Source organism: Acomys russatus, chromosome 7, assembly GCF_903995435.1.
Source record: "Acomys russatus chromosome 7, mAcoRus1.1, whole genome shotgun sequence".
Lineage (NCBI taxonomy): Eukaryota > Metazoa > Chordata > Mammalia > Rodentia > Muridae > Acomys > Acomys russatus.
This window is the reverse complement of record NC_067143.1, coordinates 44,612,815-44,634,097: the sequence shown is the minus strand read 5'-3', so window position 1 is coordinate 44,634,097 and position 21,283 is coordinate 44,612,815. Positions and strand designations below refer to the sequence as shown.

Here is a 21,283-nt window from a genome sequence, read left to right as displayed (position 1 = left end):
ATAAGAGCTGCTGTGGTCATAATGTCTCTTCACAGCAATAGAAACCTTAACTAAGACCCTGGTCAAAAACCCAGAATGCAAGATCCTGGTCATCGACCCTGAGATGGGAGTGGCAGTGAAACCAAACACTGTTGTTTAGCTAAATTTACATAGTGTCAAAATGCCTATTTATGTTTATACAAAATGCAACTCTGAGCCTTATACAGAGAATCTTCTCCTTCCAGCAAGCAGTGATGAGTGCAGAGACTCATGGCTGCCTGACGTGCTGAGAATAAGTGATGAGTGCTAAAACAGACATGTATACCATGCCTTCTAAAGACCAAGGAGCATTTCAGAAGAGAAAAGAGGAAGAATGCAAGAGTTGGAAAATAGAGAAAGGAGGGCTGAGAAATGCCAACTTCTGGGTAAGCCACTATGAACCCACAGTAAAGATGGATGCCTGCACTGAGTACATACAAGAATTGGCTTCTCAGCAGTTAGCACACATGGAAGAGGGGCTCAGGGGTCCTATAATTCACTGTTGAACTATTTGTTACTGGTAGAGTCAGGAAGAGATGAAAGTCACTGCTTTCATCTGGGTACCCACTGGTGACCCCATCTGGGTCCAATGGACAGCTCCTATTCAATGCATACACAGATGGTACTGGTTAAACTAAACTAAGTTACAAACTAAAGCTAGAAATCATGAATCTGAGAAAGGGAGTAGTGGTTGGTGGTAAGGATGTGAAGGAGATGGGGGAGGGGCGGCCATCAGAAAACTCTATATATACATGGATACTGTCAAAGAACAAATGTCATCTAATTGTAAGAAAGACAAATTGTGTATTTGCTTCATGAGTTAAGGAGAGGGAGCACTCTGTTTCTCCATGCCCACCTCTCACCTGTTCTCTCGGGAGAATTTGGTGTTCCTCTTACTTGTCCGTCACTCTTTTCTAGACAGAACTGCTTCCCATGTCACAAACCCAAGCATTTCCTCAGGAGATGAGATTTTTAGTAATGTGACTATTATGGGGTAAGAGGCAAGAAGCAAAATCTAGACTGATGGAATGACTTGAGCTTCACAAAGGCAGGAAAAAAAAATGCCTTATGTATCTTTTTAACACCTGAGCCAGAATGAGGAGGCTGGTTAATGGCTCAGAAAAGCTTTAGTGGGAGGAATCAATGAATGACCAAATGACAGGCCAACCATCAATAACGATGAGCTCTGAAGTCTGGACATGCCACAGAGGGATGAAGGGAAATGTGATGCTGGCCATGGGAAAGGTCACCCATGAAACTCTTCTCCCTTTTCCTATAGGAAATTGAGACCCTTTTAAAATTAGTGGCAAACTGTGATCTCAGGGGAAGGGGAAAAACAAAAACAAAAACCACCAGGCCAAAACACCCAAAATAACCATATTCCCCCTAAATCCTCCTACTTTCTATTTCAGGCATAAAATTGGCTGCAAGAACACAAAGCCTTTTGTTCCACAATTAAGGATGCAATTAAAAATGTAAATGGCTGCAAGAGTGTGCATGCTACTAATGAGTCTCAAAGTACAAATGAAGAATCAAACTTTATTCTCCATTAAAGGAGGCAAATTAAGTACACACAGAAACAAGGGAACTTTCTTCTTACTTAACAAGTCCCATAGGGTGAGCTCCTTCTAAGGCATGGTTCAAAGTAATACTAATGAGACAGTCATGACTGCGGCTGAGGGCTGTGGCTGCACCTCAGCTTGGAGAGCACTTGAATCCTATCTCTTGGGAAGATAAGAAGGTGAAAGTGGTCCTCAGCTATATACTGAGCTCAAGGCCATACCAGGCTATATGAGACTCTGTCTTTTTGTTGTTGTTGTTGTTGTTTTGTTCAAAACAAACTTTTTTCTTTTCTTTTAAAAAATTATATATATATATATATATATATATATATATATATATATATATATATATTCACTTTACATACTGATCATCTTAACTCCCTCCCTCTTCTCCTCCCAGTCCAACCCTCCCTCCCTCCCTTCTTTCCCTGCCCCGCCTCCACTACTCCTCAAATGAGGGGAGCACCCCCTACCAACCCTAACACATCAAATTGCATCAGGACTGAGTGCGTCCTCTTAACCCAGGACCATCAGCTCAGGATATACTCACCCTCAATGGGCTGCTGCCGCCCCTATCACTAATTAAGAAAATGACCCCCCACAGGCTTTCATGCCTGTAACCCAATCTTATACAGGCATTTTCTCAACTGGGTCCCTCCTCTCAGATAACTCTAGCTCTGTTAAGATGACATAAAACTAGCCAGCACAATAAGCTGTAAATTTTGCCTTAGAATGCCTTTCTTGGGACATTGACTATATAATATAAACGAAATACAAGTTTCATTACTGTCAGTGTTAGCAGTGTTCCTACAGGGCTGACTTCAACTTGACTGCACTAAAGTATAAACAAAGATATAACTGGGTGAATCAGTGTCTCCTGTAAGCTGTAAACTGCTTTGGCTTTCAAATTTCCTTGAAATTTTTTTTTCTAGAATGAGGACAAGAATTCTAGCTGTGCCACAGTACTGTTGTGAGGCTTAAAGAAGTCAACAGTGGCCTCTAGCTCATAAATTCCTGGGTCCTTCATTACTGTAGGCCAACCTGCCATCTAAATTTTGTCATGTATTTTCTGCCTCTCCTCTGGGCTTTCCACTCAATAATTTCCATTTCAGCCTTTTATCAGGTACCTGATCATATCATACTACCTTACCTAAAAGGTAGGTGTGTGTGTGTGTGTGTGTGTGTGTGTGTGTGTGTGTGTGTGTGTGTGTGTGTGTGTGTGTGTGTTTGCCATGCACACACATGAAAGTGCATACGTGTCCATTTCCATGGTGCTTGTGTGGTGTGTCCATGCTTTTGTGTGTGTACTTGTGCATGTGGGTGGAGGCCATTTGGCACCATCTTCAATAACTTTGTATTTCATCTTTTTTTTTTTTTGCAATATTCTCTCTCACTGTGCTGGGAGCTCACCAAATCGCTAGACTAGCTGGCCAGGGATCACCCAAGCATCCTCCCATCTCTATGGCCCCAGTGCTGGGGTTGCTGACACTCGGCACCATGCTCAGCCCCCATGATGCTGGGGACGTGAACAGAGGTCTTCAGGCTTGTGTGGCAAGGGCTTTACTAACTCAGCCCCATCCTGGAGACTTTAAGAGATAAAGCTAAATGAAACGTTAATTCAGTGCTCTTAACTTCTTATGCTGCTGCATTGTACTGTGTCACAATGGAATCAACTTCAGAGTGCGTACGTGATGTTGTTGGGGAAGAACAGGCAAGCCAGGGAATGAGGGTCAACATAAATGCCAAGTACTCAGTAGCAGTTTGCACATAGTCGACTCCAACTCACTCCAGGGACAGTAGGAAAGCTGGAAGAAAGGAGACAAATTCTGCCCTGCATCAGAGTGCACAGGTGGCATGGCCTTGCTTTATATCTTTTGGCAGAGTCCATCATCAGGTGAGGTTGCAAGTGGCTGTGCCAAAGAAAAGAGGCTCTAGGCTCCCACTATACAACTCTCTTTCCCACCATGACTAGGTTATGGTCAGTGGGTCCATGGAATAGGGAGTAGAAATCTCTGCTGTTAATCAGAGGAAAATGCCTAGCATGCAAAAATCTTCTACCTATGTGAAGGAATACTAGGATATAGTGTTCCTGATTCGCCGTAATTAATAATATAGAAAGAATCTTTCCTCCAAATAAAAGTCCATGGAATAAAAGTGTTCTGGATGGTATTTGTTTTCTCAAACCCATCACTTACAGAACATCCAGGCTTTGTCCTCTAGAACAGAAAGGCCAACTTTGCTGAGGCCTTGGCCTTATCTCTCTAACAAGTCTGTGTGTGTATGTCTAATTCTATTATTAATTAGATCTTATTTTAAATGGAGTCAGAGAGTTTGGGGGACAAATTAAGTAGGCTGTAGTCCTGGAAACATTGTATGTTTCCTGGAATTGCAGTGCTGGCAGGCAGTGCTTGCGTCTTGAAGATACAGATGGACTTTAAGCACTTGTTGTCCCCAGCTGGTAATTAACTGCCACCAGCTTGTTCAGATACTTTGGCTACATTTTCAGAGGAAAGATAGATGCAGATTTCATTCATTTAATAAATACTTATTAAGGAAACTTCTTTATACCAAGCATTAAAAACTTGATGAAATGAAGACACTAACTGGAATTTGTAGGCTGCAATTCGATGTCCGCTTCGACAACTCTTCCTCCAAATCTATTAAAATAGGATTATAATTGTAAGGCGTGCAACATATTAGTTATGAGGATACGATCCTTAGAAAAATGTTCTGCATAGCTGATAAATTACCAACAGATTTAGACCATGCAGGTTTGGGAGAAGGAACCTATGGCTCTCATTCCTCTTTGCATCCTTAACATCTATTGCTGAGTGGCACACTGTGGGCAAATGCAAACAGTATGCTTCTTGAGGAGAAAAATCAAGACAGAAGTGACTCAATGTGTAGTGGTTAATACTGCCAACGTGACAGCATCCAGAATTAACAGGGAGAAGGGCCTTGGGGCATGCCTGTGAGGGACTGTCTAGATTGAGTTTATTGACTGTAGACATCATTATTCCACAGGCTAGAGGCTGCATCGGGGGAGGGGGCCAGGTGAAGAAGAACATTCATCACTCTTTGTTTCCAAGCTATGGCAGTAATGTGAGGGTCTTGTAACAATAATGAGCTGTATCTTAAAACTGTGAATGAAAAATAAACCCTTTCTCCCTGAGGTTGCCTTTGTCAGGGTGCTTTATCACAGCAGTAAGAGAGTCATTTTATACACAGCGTATGGAAGGAATGGGACAGGGGAACCACATTCAGTCCATTGGTCACATTATATACAGACCATAAAACAAAAATTACTTTACCAAAAAACAAAACAAAACAACCCAAAAAACAAAAAGCAAAAAACAAACAAACAAACAAAAAACCCAAAAAACCAAAAAACCCAAAACCTTTCAGTGCAATAAAGATACACACACAAAAAGCAGAGGGGCTGTAGGAGAAATCATGAAGTGTGGCACTGTTGCTGTCTGTGAGAATGTGGGACTGCTAGCTGCTAGCTGTACATGTTGTGACTGTAGTGTGTGACTTTTACTGAATTCTTTTCAGGATTCTTTCCAAACTGGCTACACCAGCAGGCATCTGTGATCCCTGGGCTACTGTGTTGTTAATGTAAGGAAAGTGCTTTTTCCTGCTTGACTGGGTACTAAATTGTTGATATGGAACCCTTCTGTGTATCTGTAAGTGATGAATCATGATCCACTGATAAGTTATTAAATCAAGTCAATCTGTTGTGACCATCACTCAGCACAGAGAGACTGACTGCACAGAACGGAAAATAATGAAGTACATGCTTATACATCAATAAGAGAGTACTAATTAACGTCAAAGTTCTTTACTTTTTATGCATGTTTCTGTTTACAGGGCCATAAGGAAGAATGAATGGCCTTCATTCTTTGGGTCAAAATATTTTTAAATGTTCTTGAAGCAGCAACTCAAACATTGTGCAGTAGAAATTGCAGAGGTTACTGTGGCTACCTGAAGACTTGAGGTAGCCAAAACATTTCACTCTTGTCTCTAGTTCCCACCAGATGGTGAGTTTCCTACAGGCAGGGGACGTGATTTTCTGCTGAGGTCTTGGTTCCTGTTACAGGTTTAGGGGCAGAACGGGTATTTAAATGATGCTTCATGACTAAGTGAGTCCAGTACAGCCTTTGGAATACTGATTCTTAAACCCTAGTTCATAACAAGGAGGTCACTCGCTGGCAGTCTCAATATCCTTTATTAACAAATGAACATAGGCCAGAATTTTGTTTAATGTGGCCTCCCACACAGTGGCTATACATATGTGTGTTTCTCTTTCCTGCCTTCTCCCAGTGATCTCGGTTTGATACCCAGTGATACCAGTTTGAAGAAAACGTCTTCTCTAGGCATCACTGCTTTGATTGGAACTAAAAACCCCCACTCTCTGACTGTAGTTCTCTTAACAGCAGGGAAAGCCATGCTCTTTGTAAACTACCTTTTTACTGGCTGATGGGCGGAAGCGAAGGCCGTCTTTGCACAGATGACTTCACAGTCACTCCACCTAGGCACCTGCTTGCTTCTTCTGTCCATATGGAAAGCCTTGATGACATGCAACAAATCCCATGTAACAACAGCACCGCCTCTACTGGAAAGCTAATAAAGTACTTATCCAAATGCTCTGAAATTACTGAATTTGATCTTTAACACTTCAGTTTCTTTCTTTTTGTGCTACTAGGATTGGAATCCAGGCTCTTTTACAGGCTTCCCAGGCAAGTTTCTTGGTTGTTAAGATTCTACAACTATAGGTTTTCACAATGCAGAAAATTTAAAAGTCAAATAGCCCAAACACGCCTCAATCATTCCTGTACAACACGTGCAGTGTTATGAATGCCAATCGAATTCATTCGTGCAAGGCTTCCAGTGCCTCACACAGATTAAAAGTAAAACAATTCCAACTAGATTGAGACTTCTGAGCCAGTCTTAAAGCTCTGCTTGACTCCGGCACTGCTGACCACTGTCTCTCATTTCAAGAGTCTAGGGAAGCAAAGTGCTGCCACTTAGGAGGATCGTGTCTCAGATGGATAAAGTCAGCTTTGGCATGCTCTTAAGATGATGTACTCTTTCCAACAGGGCCAGAGCCAAAGCTCTCTCTCTGTGTGTGTGTGTGTGTGTGTGTGTGTGTGTGTGTGTGAGAGAGAGAGAGAGAGAGGGAGAGAGACTGAGAGACAGACAGACAGAGACAGAAGAGGCAGAGTAGAAGTTCTACGAACTAGGCAAATATTGAAATTGTTTATCTTAGCTAAAATTTTTGTGAACTTTCTGATTTACCTTTTTACTTCATTCAAATACATGGATAATATCAGGGAAAGCCCAATCACATATCCTATATGACTTCAAAGTAGTGTGCTTGAATTTTACTTCTCACTCATCTCAGCACCTAGCACAATACTGGGCAGAACAGACTGGCAACCACAGCTAAAATACACTCAACAGCCTGAATCCATGAACTAAGATGGAAGGAGATGGAACAATGTGGGAGAAATGTAGGGCTGGTGGGAGAGTTGACTATCAAAGCAGCTGTGGGATCCCAGGCAAATGTGTTTTCTTGTTCCTCAGAGCAGACCTGGCAAGACCTAAGGTTCCCTCCAGCCTTCAAAGTAAGGTAAGCAAAATGAGAAAAATTATACTGCAAGATGTCATTTCCAGACTAGAAAGACATAATCATCACCTTATACATGCACACACACACACACACACATACACACACACACACACACACACACACACGAAATTAGATGTAATACAGGAGCTGGTACTAGTAGGTAGATCGTGTTATATTTGAGTGTCTACATATCTCATTCAAGAGCTTTTCACACGATAAAAATGCTAACAGGCATTTTGAATTCACTCATTCCATGGCAAGGCTGGCCTGGAACTTACTATATCTCAGGTTAGTCTTTTTTTTTTTTTTTTTAAGATTTATTTATTATGTACACCGTATGCATCAGATCACATTATAGATGGTTGTGAGTCACCATGTGGTTGTTGGGAATTGGACTCAAGACCTCTGGAAGAGCAGTCAGTGCTCTTAACCACTGAGCCATCTCTCCAGCCCCCTCAGGTTAGTCTCAGTCTCAAACTTGTGGTGGTCTCCTTGTCTCTGCCTCCTAAGTACTGAGATTATAGATGTGAGTTACGATGCAGGCTACTTAATGAGCTTCAGCCAGGCAGGAAACAATGAAATAGTATGGTCCAAGAAACAACTGGTACTGAGATTCTTCTGGAGAAATTATTTTTACTAAAACTTTCAGAACAACAACCAACACACACAACTCCTTGACAGAGCAGCTGACTTATAATAAATGCATGGATGCTAACACACTCAAACTCTGAAGGGTCAGGAAGTAGTAAAGAATATTTTCTTCCAAGACTGACTGCAGGGAAATGTCTAAAGCTATAGTCTATGCATTCATGCTTTGCCATAAATGCAACCCATGCTACACTTTAATATTTTTTAATATTATTAAGTAATAACTTGAGAGTTAGGTATGGTATAGACTTGTGTTTCTAGCACGAACTTCTAGAATTTGTCGACTTGAGCGACACAAGCGCAGACCTCTCACCTTTAATTTCCAAGAGGAAAAAAAAAAATCAAAAGATAAAAGTAGGGAAGAATTTTAGCCTGATAAAATGTCAAAAATTACTTCAAAATGGTTAAATACAAAGCCTTTGAGCAGAAGTACACTGACAAACATGGGCTAATTGGAACATAGGCATGGTGTTTGTGTCCCAGTAGCTCAGGACCAGTACATCTGAGTCAGAAATGTTCCAATGCCTACCTGACATACAGGGAGCGCTTCTGATTGGTTCGCAGGGATCCGGACCCGGAGCTCATGCTGTGGTTCATCATCTGCTCTCGTAGGTCATGGATTTTGGCCTCAAATCGAGCGTAATCTGGGAATAGGGGAAACAGGTTTAGTTTGGTTCTATGTCTTCTGAGAGTTATACATGCTAAACAGACAAGATCCCCACTGTTGTTCGTTTGTCTACCACGTACGAGGTAGATGCGTACCCTCAGAACAGCAGGTCTGCTTACTAGTGATTTTTACTCACAAATTCACAGGAAGAAAAGAAGAGATCAGTTACTTTCCAAAAACTACCCAGAGAGCGTAGGTAGAGTCATGACACCTCCAACTTGTGAGAAGTTTAAGATTTCATTAACCCTTACTCAGTTACCCCGCTTCTCAAAACCGTAGCCTGTCATCATTACTAGGGTATTGAAATGGACACACTCTATTAATTTCAGTCATCTACTCATGCATGTGTGTGTGTATGTGTGAAAGAGAGAGCGAGGGAGAGAGAGAGAGAGAGAGAGAGACAGACTATTTTATGAGTACAGAGTACACACTAGGGTTTTCTGGGAATGTAGCAAGTGCTCTTAAATACTGAGCCATCTCTCCAGCTTTGTGTTTCAAGTTGTTTATAATTAAGAAGTTCCATAAAGCCAACTTTGATTTCAGATCATGTAGCATTTATTGATAACTGCAAGATGGCTTTCCCTCCAAGACTTGTCAATAGCTAGCAGAATACTAAGTTTTGAATGTGAAACACAAAAGTTTGTACTCTGAAGATGAAAACAGCCCGTAATAGTTGGTCAGTAATTTCCGGTGCTGAAGTACAGACTGGAAGTACCAATATTTGGCAGACTTCCTGTTAATAATTCATCCTTAAACAGTTAAATAAGCCAAATACAGACTTAATCACATAGTTCATCTAAAATCTATTGACTTTGCTCTAAAACACCACATTTCATTCCAAGGGAAAATACTTATGAGCCTTGGTGTGATGTTGTCTGCAGATTTAAACCAACTTGAGCAAGCTGCATTTTTTTTTTTTTTTTTACTACCTAGAAGAATCAACTGACATTTATAACGGACCTCACTGCACCCAGTCCACACGGTGCCCTGTGGGCGTCTTTTTTTCTAGGTAATGAAACGAAGCCTACATCTATCATAAAGAGTAACCTCAACTGTATAAACACAGAAGGGAGATGGGAAGGCCTCTGCAGGCCTATGGGAATGCTTGTGAGTGGGTGGGTGAGCACATGATGACACACGCACGCACTGAATCTATGTATGGTGCTAAGATGACTTTCTTCTTTTTTAAGTACTATGGCATGGATGGCTAACTACTTCCTACCAAAGAGCATTTTATATTTATACTCATTCATTTAACTAGCCCCGTGTCTTTAGGTTTGAGGGCTGTGCTGCTTTTCATGATGCAAATGTCTTACCGCCTGTGTGCACATTGTGGAATGAATCAGTATGGCACCATAATTAGAGGTACTGGTCAATAGTTTACATAATAATCATTTAGCCTCCATTAGCACTTTGTTTTTGTGTTTTAAAAATAGATCTTGTTATATAATTCAGGCAGCCATGGGACTCACTATGTATATGTACTGCTCCTCCTTGAACTTGGACTTGTGTTCCTCCTGCTAGGATTATAGGCATATATTTCCACCATGTAGAGAAAAAACTTACTGATCTGTTTGAGGACACAGACCCATGTCACATGATTACTCTCTGAAGATAAATATTAGGCCTGGGTGTCATTCACTTTCATGGAGACATAGGACCCTGCTTCCCAACCCTGAGGACTTGAAAGATGGAAAAGCAAAATTCCACCAAGTCTATTCCCAGAGCATCGGCCAGTCAGCACCTCCCCCATCTGTCCCCTGACCTACGTTATTCCTTCTCTCACACCATCATGTGTGGTTACTTGTTTCTCTCACGCCATCATGTGTGGTTACCTGTTTCCACTAGGCTGAGCCCCTTAGGAAGAGCCCATGTTCCACTGTAGGAATTCCCTATTTACAATGTGGAATCCGTTGGTCCGGAGAGAATTACGTAATAAGAAGAGCACGCACACAGCACGTTCTCTGAGTAACTGATTGGTGAATGGGTAAGGAGCCGAATCATTAGATAAACATGGTTGTCAGATAGCTACAAGTAAAGAATCCAACAGTTCTCAATATTTGGCAAGAGGGATTTTGCAAGAGAAAGTAGCACACGTCTAACTCCTTTTCCAAAAGCAAGCACTCAATGCTCAGACATTTTTTGGTTGTTAAATCACCTCTACTTGCAAACCACTTTGCTGTCTTTATTGCCTTCTAGGCTCTGTTAGTGTTCTTCAAACTCAGGCATGCCATGCACTGGAAAGAATCCTGACACTTAGCCTACACGCAAGCATGTCAGCTCTCATAGGGTCTCATTAGGATCGAGCTACTACAGCATGTATTATGACAGGGTATTTGCCAAAATAATAAAAGTTCATTTGCATTGTTGTATGGTTCATTGGTTACCCTGAATAATTTCTGCCATGTTCTTATATTGTTTGCCCCCTGCCTTATGTAGTATTGTCCGGTGTTTACGTTCTCTGTAGCCCATAGCTTATACTGCCTTATCTAACACCTATCCTATTCTTGACTTGGCAATTTGACATTTATCTCAATCACAAAGCTTCTTTTAAAGGTACTTATCTTTTTACCCTTTGAGAGTGAAAACAGAGATTCATATAATTTAGGCAATATGCAAGCAATAGGTTTACAGATATAAGTGGGGTAGGGGTGGAGAAAGTGCATGTTTACAAATTCATAGAGATATGCCAAGCTTATAGTTAGAAATGCTTTAGAAATAAACATCTTCAGGGACAGTGAGATGCCAATCTTTACATCTTATCAAAGTGTTGAAAATCTAGTCAACAAACTAAAGCACAAACAACTAATACACTCTCCTTATTAACCCAGTTTCTCCTTTAAATGTTTCCCCCTGCACCCCGACCCCCACTCCGCCTTTGGGGCATTTTTCAGCCAAATTGCTAACACTCTTGATTTCAAACTTCATGAGAACTTTCAACTGAGATATTTTTAAAAACATGGTAATCTTTACACCATCTGGCTTGGAGCAAGACAGAACCTGAATGGATTTGCTTCCAGAATGTGACACTACAAGGATGTAAAGCATGATAATGTTAAGGTTGGGCGCTCCAGTAAAAGAGCAACACTTTACCCTGCCCTGCCTTGCTTGCAAAAGGTGGCCAGTGAGTGCTGAAACTGTAAATCATTTCATACTTCTTGTGCCTTTGTAACTCACAGGAGAGCAGTGAAAACGAATGCCTAAGCGGTGTACTCAGAGGGTGTCGGGAAACACTGGCTGCTGCACTGAACCTTGTCCTCTGTGCATGAGAAGCCTGGGTACCTTCGTGGTTTCCCCCTATATTCTTAGACATATAAACCCAACTGTACAGGAAGCAAAGGAGAGACTGTATGGAGGGAGGAAGGGAACCAGATGCTGAGGGAGGAGCAAGAAGAAGCCATAAACAAAATGCGATAATAACCGTGTACGGAGGCGACATAACGAAACCTGTTGTTTTGTATACCAACCTCAAAAAAATTAAATGAGCAAACCTGTGGAGTTGCAAAGGAAGTGGAGAAAGCCATCAGCAGAGGCAGCAGTGATCAATGGCGCTCACTGGTAGGCAGGAAGATCTGTGGCTAGAGCAGTTCAGGGACTGTGGGGCTTTCGGGTTCAGAGTGAGCCCTTCCCAGCCTGCTGTGGCAGTCATGTGAATTAGTGTAGACTGAATGGACGGACATGATGCGCCGAATCTTACTAAACTCAGTTCTTACAGAAAAATATGTCCTGTAGAAAATGTGCTTAGCGTATATGTCACAATAAAATTCACTAAGCACTTAATACATTAATAAATCTAATTGTTTCTAATTGTAATCACACATTTGGCACTTTAGGGTTCCCCCCCTCTCCTCAATTTTAACATGGTGGATGATAATATCAGAAACCTTATCATGTGGAATACATAGATGGCATAAAAATCTTGGCCCAGGCGTTTACCAGCTACGCATCATTGGGAAAGTTATTAACCTTTCTTGGCTCAATTTTCTTATAAGCAAAATGGCAATAATGATGGTGCCTACGTCGTGATACGTTGGGAAGATTTCCAGAGAACTCATGGATCAGAACGATTGGCTCTTGGTAATGACCGTCATTCCTTGTTTTTATGTGTAATTCATAACCTCTGCTTGTTCATTATTTGCAAACTCTTCGAGGGTCAAGTAGATGGGAAACTGTCCATTTCTAAAACTTCTGAATTAGCATCTCCATCACTTATAAAGTATAGCTACCAGACCAAGCCAGAAGAAGCCAAACGTGGCCACAGGGTGGGATTCTTGGTGAACATTAAATGACCCACAAGATCCTCCTACAAATCCATAGTAATTTAGAACTCAGACAATGTCCAAATCTAATGCTCCTGCTGTTTCCTGTTGTATTAGTGGCCTCAACTGTCAGTTTTATCTCGAAAGTGAAGGACACTCAGGAACACAGTGAGAAGGTGTGAACAGCACACATTACACAGTGTGTGTGTGTGTGTGTGTGTGTGTGTGTGTGTGTGTGTTCTGCCATACGTTAATTTCCTTTGCAATTTGTCAAGGGTGAACAAGAAAACCCAGCATACAAAGGAGGCACGCATATTCTGCTTAATCTACCACAGTTTAGTGACACCCAGAGGCTTGCACCCTTGACTCAGGAGTGTGCTTCTGAGAGAAGGCGTAAGGAATTAGCACCTCCCAGGTGAGCTGAGGGGACAGCACATCCCTTCACAGTCTTGACTTCATGTAGCGGTTTTACGACTGTCACCTAGCAGAGGGAACAGAGAGCAGAGCAGAACTCGGGGCGAGGAGGCCAGCTTTCGGGATTAATCATGCTGTTTACAAGGCCTCAGGAAATGACTAAGACTCTGCTTACTCACCTGAACATTTTGAAGTCTACTTTTCAAACTGATTTAGGGAATCAAAATGAAATTTGATGGGAAGCAGCTTAAATGTTCTTCCCATGGTGGGTCCCGTCAGGACAAATGCATACCAAGTCCTTAGCACTGCTGATATTGACAGAAGCATCCTTTTCCAGTTTATTCTTTATGAGGATGGACACGCTCAGAGAGCAACTGATAAAGCCATTGCTGTAAACTGGGTACTGTACACCCAAGCAACAGACACTGCTGTCCTGCTGAGTCACCCATCCCAGCACCACCCAGAAGGTGCTCTGAGAGCCCCACTGTGATGCGCCTAAGGCTCCTACACAGACAGACCTGAGAGAAGCTCCAGGTGGGAGTTAAGCCACACGAAGGGCATGAGCTTTCAAGCCCCTCCCGGTGGGGCTGCGATAAATGTCATCGGTGTGCAGTCTACTGGGCCACACTATTATTTACTTAGACATGCCTGTCATTTTCATCAGGACCCAGGGATGACTGACGCGTGGGAAGCATGTAGCACTAACAATTTATCTCACTTCTAGGCACAATCGCGGATCACTGCTCGACGGGTATGGCACTGTGAGCAACAGTAAATGGTTTCATTGTGGTTGGGGAGCATCTTTCTCTCGTTAACGCCTCAATGTTTCTTCAGCATTGATTACAGGCCTCATACAATACCGATACTGCTAGGGTACCAAAGCCACTGAATGGGTCCTCATCTCAAGCCTGCTTCTAATTTTCATTTTCCTGTCATTGCAAAGGAGCACCTGCCACGTAAGCTCCCGCTCCCTGCATGGAGTAATGAGTGCTTTTTAGATGGTAACTACTTATGTATAAGGTCTCCTCCGCCTAGAATAAGCTCACAGTCGGGTCCAAGCTGCTGGAGACAAACTGGGACAAGTGAAAGCTCTGTGAAAGAAAGGCCACGGGTTATTTACAGTGTGGAAAGAGAAACTAGAATTTCAAGGCTGTACCCTGGAGGCCGAGTTTCTAGAGTCCTGGCTCTGAGAGGGTAGGAAAATCTCCCATCTGCTTAGAGATACTGTTTTCTCATTTGGGAAATGAGGGATCCACTGCTGCTCCTACACACTGCCATTCTGAGACTCTGACACACTGTACTTTGTTTTCATTATTCTAAGCAGTGTTTATTTTTAAAAGCACCAACTATCGATCATACAGTTTTAAACAAGTGAACAAAGGCTCATTCTGATACCGTAACTGAAATGTACTTTCACACAGACATGAATGTGAGTTCTGGAATCAATATATGATAATGAATGATTTACACTAGAAAAATCATAAAGATATTATTGTGTTCTCTCTCCCTCCCTCCCTCTACACTACACTCTTAAACAGTTATTTACAAGAGAGTCATCCATAGAACTCTGGTTGTTTTTTACATTCAAGAAGTAATACATTGCCAAGATCCTTTCCTATGGTACAAAATTCATTTACTTGGAGCTCAGAACATACCCAACAGCCTCCAGTTCACCACCTCTTATTTCTTTAGTTGTTCTGGGATGCCAAAGCCTTATTGACAGAAGGGGACCAGCTGTGTTCTGTCAGAGATTTTTCATTTCAGACACTTTACAGGTAGTGATGCCTGGAGGGGTGCTGTGTCGGTGAACTGCTTCAGGACCATGGCTTCCTTCTTAGGTATGCACTTGAATTTCTGCCTGCTGTCAAGAGAGCTGGACCATGGCCACCGGCAGGACTGTGAGTGTGGATCTTCTCAGGCTGGCGTTTCTGCATAAAGATTCTGTCTCTTACTTCAACCCTCAACTTAGCTTTCCTTCAGGCTGCCAACCTAACTATGAGTTGAAAGGGAAACATGGAATTTTCCACTGCCTCCTCCCATCTCCCTCGTGTGTGTGTGTGTGTGTGTGTGTGTGTGTGTGTGTGTGTGTGTTAGAAAATACAGAGAGAGGAGAAGTGATAGAAACAGAGGGAGAACAGATGCAAAGAGATTACAAACCAAGTTTATCAGAATCTAATTTTAACCACAAACTCCAGGCAATCAGATAATGTACATCTCTTGTAAGTCTCTAGTACTGAGAATGTCAGTCGTGGGCACCATGAGGGCAAGAAGGGATCTTTCTCTTTCCCTAACACTGCAGAGAGTGTAGCACCCAGTTAAAATGCTAATGATGCTTTGGGAGACACTGGGAGCTGTGCAAGTTGCCTTTTAACTAAGGTTGTGTCTCACAACCCCACTCTTGCCACCACCTGTCATTTCTGAAAAGAACTAGGCTCATTCACTTTGACTAGAATGCTTCTTCTCCGGGAAGCTGCAGAACCTAAGTGGTTTCAGGCAACTACTTGGGAATTCTTGAATGTGTGAAGTGAAGTGCCTTTTCCAGGCAAACCACAGTTTGAATCCCCAACCAATCCTTTCATTCAATACAGGAATTAACTCCGAACATCAGACCCACCAGGTTACATCTTGAACAACAATGACAAAAAAAGCAAGTTCTGCTTAATGGAGCAGAACTAGCCTTCTAAGAAAACAGAATTTGCACAGAAACTTCCTAGAATTTGCAAACTTTATTGTCCTAGTAATTGGGAATACTGTTTGGCATAGATTTTTTTGTTGTTAAAAGTGGGATTTATGATCAAATTGACTTGAGTTTGAATCTTAGATTTACTACTGATTCATAGTGTAGATTTTCCACCTAGAGAAAGCTTAGTTTTTTTTTGTCTGTATGAAAAAAGGAACGTGGCACCTGCTGAATCGGGTGGTCTGGAAATTAAATGAGCTAGAAGTGTGGTAGGTCTGAGTAGGTTCTAGATAGACAGAAAGGAAGACAAACAGGTGCCACGGGGAAGTTTTCCTACAGCTTTGTAGTCCTCTATAACATGGAGACACTGTTGACCTGCTTACAATAGGAAGTGACTGTGTGGGTCAAAGGCATGAGCACAAAATGTTTGACAAATGGAACAACTCATACCAAAGCTGCCTTTTCTAGAACTCCTAGAAGATTTCCTCCTCAACATTAAAAATTCCTACCCAAAACTGGGGATTTTAATTTCTGTCCTAGCTGTGGAGATATGAGAAGAAAATGAAGATGTCAAAAAGTGTTGAGGCATTGCTGCTATGGTGATTCTCTCTCAAAAGATTTTACTGGCAGGCTCAGAGAATGGAGGTAGGGGCTGTAGTTTGGGGTAAGCCTGCAGCCCATGATGCTTTGGGAGACACTGGGAGCTGTGCCTTCTGACATAAGAACCATTGCTTAGGCTTTCCTTGACATACACCAATGGGACATATGACTATGGGTATATCATGGGTTATCTCTGTTCCTCTGTATAAAAACCATGGTGCTTGGAGCTGGAATAATCATGCTTCACCTTCGTGAATCCTGCAATAACCATCAGTTAGATCTTGCCCGCTCCAATGGGTAATAATGTCCCCATAAAGTAGCCCTGGCTTCAGAAGTGAGCAGGGTTAGTCAGTCTACTTGAATGTGACTTGAGAGACATCGGTATCTGTATTTGTTTCTAGGACATCAGAGCATTCTTTTAAAGCGTCTTGAGACTTATGTCCATGTATTATCTAGCAGGGCAAGCTACCATCCCTAGATAAGGAGAGACAAGAACATGAAGAGGAAAATGGATGTGCAGAAAGGCTAGCCAGTTTATTTGAGGTTGCACCACAAGCTCCCACCATCATCCATTGATTCTATACTTCTGTCTACAGATGATTGACATTCTACCCTTCCTTCCTACCCACAGCTTTCTCAATGTAGCTCAGTCACCCTATGTAACCATTATTGATTTATATCTATAGGGAATTCTATGGATGGGTTGGTAAGGTAAAAATGAAAGAGCCTTGCTTGGTTTTTTCAATATACCCCTCAAAAAAACTTTTTCAAATGTCATTAGGGCGATTTTGTGCTTAAGGCTTACAGTCAGTGGGAACCTATGTTTCATGTACGCTTTCATTGCTATGGGGTACATGGGGCTGACTGGCAGGTTAATGTTACAGCAATATCCATCTGGCAGGGACAGAAACGTCTTCTGGTTTGTGAGGAGACAGGAGATTGTTAGTGCCCCTACCACTCCAGAAGCCGAGGGACAGTGTGGCGTAGCCATTTCCAACAGCAGCAGTACAGAGCAGCACATGGCAGCAGAGAAAACAAGCCCAAGCAGGAGAGCTCATCAGAAACCTAAATTATGTATTTTAACACACTGGGTATATTTCCTTTCTTAACAGCATGCCTGGCTGGCTGCTCTCAGCCCTATCGCTTGAGCCCAGTTTTCTGCATAGCTGTAGTAACACCAAGGATTAGCATCACTATCCAATTAAGGAATATGTTATAAAAGAGCCATCATTAACACCTTTCCTGAGTATCAACCATGATAACCAAAGATGTACTCTTGACAAGAGGACTGACATGTTAAAGGACTCTAATTCTACTATCTAATGGAGGAACTGTGCATATGACCATCCCAGAACTAGGTCTGGACCAAAGTTTGAGTGCTGTTTTTAATTCTGTATATGTATGGGCATGTGTGCATATGCAGGTTCAAATGCATGTAGATGTACATGCACACAGATTTGGAGGCCAGATGTCAAGCTCAGCTGTCATCCTTCTGCCACTACGTACCATGCTTTTTGAGATATGGCCCCTTATAGGCTTGAGACTTGCTAAGGAATCTATACTGAATGCCCACTGAGCCCCAGGGATCCACCTCTCTCTGCCTCTTCAGTGCTGGTATTAGATGCATATTCCATTTGTCTGGCTTTTTAATGTGGGTTCGGGAAGATTAAACTCACTCATTCATGGCAAGAACTTTACTAACAGCTATCTTCCCAGCCCTATCTAGAACTCCCGACCACAGGATAGCCAGAAGGCCAATAACTCCCTCCCTACTGAGTCTCATTATTGTCTCCCATTTTATTTCAAAAGATGCTAGTCTTGATGGTTTTCCTAGTTCACTTCTGTATTACTTACTTTTCTATTGCTGCGATAAACCATCATGACCAAGGCAAATTATTTGAGGCTTACAGTTTTGATGACAGAGTAAAGGAATAGCCAAAAGATCACATCTTGATCCAAACATGAAGCGGGGGGGGGGGGGGTAGAGAGAGAGAGACAGAGACACAGAGAGAGAGACACAGAGAGAGAGACACAGAGAGACAGAGACACACAGAGAGAGAATACTCCTCCATTGAGGCCACACATCCTAATCCTTCCCCAACAGTTCCAGCAGCTGTGAATCAAGCATTCACTGAGCCTATGGGGCCATTCTCATTCAAACCATCAAAAGATAACTCCCATCTGGCTTAGTGGTTCATGCTTTTAATCCCAGCACTCAGGAGGCACAGGCAAGTGGTTCACTGTGAGTTCGAGGCCAACCTGGTCTACAAAGTGAGTCCAGGCTACACATAGAAACCCTGTCTCGGGGAAAAAAAAAAAAGTCCTCCCCAAAGCTCTTCATAACATCAGTGTTTTGACATTTATCTAGGTACTCTATCAGTTTGCAAAAATAGCCTCTCATCTTTGCCAAATTGTCTTCAACAGTCTTTCCTAGATAACTCATCAAGCTATGGTAATTCTTCCCTCCCTTCCTCGCTCCCTCCCTCCTGAGTAAATGGATGCTTTTCCTTCACAGGACTCAGCAAACATACAACTGTTCAACTATCAATAACAACTTAATACTATGGTTGGTAGTTGCAGCTTCTTCAGGAACTAATGAGGCAAGGCTGCTGTTGCTGCTGCCCCACTCATCTCAATAATGAAGTGACTTAGTTATCTTGAATATGTTGACAATGGAAAAAATACATCCAATTCTTACATAGCTTACATTAATTAAAAAAAAAATTTCAACTGATGAAGTAAAAATTGCCAGAGGTCTGCACTGAATGAATTTACCTTTAGTCTTTATGACATAATGATTTCTGAATCATATAATCAGCAACCAGACATGTCCTCAGATGCTGAGATTATTTCTTTGTCTTTGAGATATGTTTCTATTTATTTTCTTAATATTTCAAGTATTTTATAGTATACAACCAGAAAAAAATCTCATAATGGAAATTTATCTACCTCTCTAGACACACAGATAAGAACTAAATTAAACTTCTTCAGGACAATGCACAGTAATCATGTCATGCTTGCTTTATTTATTCTCATGGCTCAGAAATTTTTTTTTATTATTTCATCAAACTATTTCCTATGAAATAACTACACTGTCCTCTTTCCAGTGTGACACACTAAGAATTTGAATTCCAAAACAAAGATATTATATAATGGCTGAGTGCCTTTCAAAAGATTATGATATTTGTCATTGAGCTGCCAGGTTTGTGACAGAAAGACTGGACAGTGAATAGAAACACAGGGACAATGAAGACATGTCTTTTGAGGGTCCAGGTTGGAAAAAAAAAGTGAGTGTGGTGGCAATGAAGAACAGACAGAATAAGTGAGTTACAATAGGGGAGCCGGATTATTAACTCTATGTGACATATAAAGCACAATACAGGGGTATTCACTTGGGCGTGGCTACATGACTGAGAATAGAAAGGAGACACCATTTGGAAGGAGCACAGAAAATATCCTAGAACAAATAAAACAACACATTATGACTCATCAGTCTAAGGGGACAACACCATTATGATCCAGGAGTCTTGTCTCCAGCTTTCTTAACTATAGTGACAGGAAGTAGGAGAGATGCAGCCTTAGTGACTGAAGAATTTAAGAAACAAGAGATTTCTCTGTGCTTAAGGACAAATTAACAAGTGGTCCTGCAGTGATAGTTAAGGATGACTAAAACACATGCCAACTGATTATTCTATCTTCTAGATCCATAGGGGGAAATGAGGCAATAAAAAAAGTAAGTAGACATGAAAGTTTACTTTTATTTACAAGCAGATAAAAATATGCTAGGGGAAACTGATCCCTGTAGAACCGAATCAGGCAAAAATTCTTTCTTCTTGATTAATAATTTAAAAAGGAATCCCGAGCAGGCTGCCTCTGCAGGTGTGGGAGGAGCTCCTATAATTAAAGCCAAGCATGCGGGTGAGGATCAGGGAACTGAGTCAGAGCCTGCTGTCAATCATTTGCAGTTTCCACCATGAAAAGTGAAAACTTCAGAAGATGCAGGGTGACTGAAGCTCAACTCTCGAGGCCATATTAGTCAGTCCCTGCCTATGTTTGTTCAGGTTTTCTTGTTGGCAATTTGTTTCCTTTAGTCTGGGATAGGAAAGTTACTCTAGGACTCCCTTGTGAATGATACCGGTGCTTCCTACCCTGAGGCAGTATCAGTGCAGTTTACAGTTCTGTATTTAAGCCTCTGGTAAGTTGGATCCTATAGATCAATACAGTCTAGCAATCACCACCCTGATTTAGAATTAATAGATCAACAACAACAGCAAAAACAACCAAACCAAACCCCACCTCCCCTTCCCTGTTCTGCTCAGTAGAGAACTGTAGATAGACATAGAAGGTCTTATATTTTGATTTAACAGGATAAATGATAATATAAAAAGAACTCTTTCAGACAAAAGCCAATTTTTGTTTTTTGTTTTCTAGTGGTTGTTTTTTGTTTTTGTGTTTTGTTTTGGGGTGTGTGTGTGTGTGTTTTGGTGTGTTTGTTTTTGTTTAGCCAAAACTCCGCTTTTGTGTATAGCTCTGGATGTCTTGGAACTCTCTCTGTAGACCAGGCTGGCCTGGAACTTAGATATGCACCTGCCTCTGCCATCCAAGTGCTGGGATTAAAGGGGTGCGCCACCAAACACCAGGATCAAAAGCCAATTTTCAACAAAACCTAAGTATTTATTTCTCAAACTGTTAAATGTCCCATGTTTAGCTTTTATCTCAATCCCTTGTCTTATCTCCTATCTAGCATAAGTCCTCTCTCCTTATTTAACAGGACCTTTAAAAGGACAGACAAGAGTGGAGTGG

At 41.8% G+C, this 21,283-nt stretch overlaps 1 protein-coding gene across 24 annotated transcripts in view; it reads right to left on the bottom strand.

Annotated features, from left to right (window-relative positions):
• The window catches only part of Dlg2 (discs large MAGUK scaffold protein 2), a 1,899,378-nt gene that overhangs the window by 128,170 nt on the left and 1,749,925 nt on the right, over positions 1 to 21,283 (bottom strand). For all 24 annotated transcript variants that reach the window (XM_051148923.1, XM_051148943.1, XM_051148920.1 and 21 more), the window contains one exon: positions 8,390 to 8,504. In XM_051148923.1, coding sequence (XP_051004880.1) covers positions 8,390 to 8,504 — 115 coding nt within the window. The remainder of the gene's footprint in view (positions 1 to 8,389; positions 8,505 to 21,283) is intronic.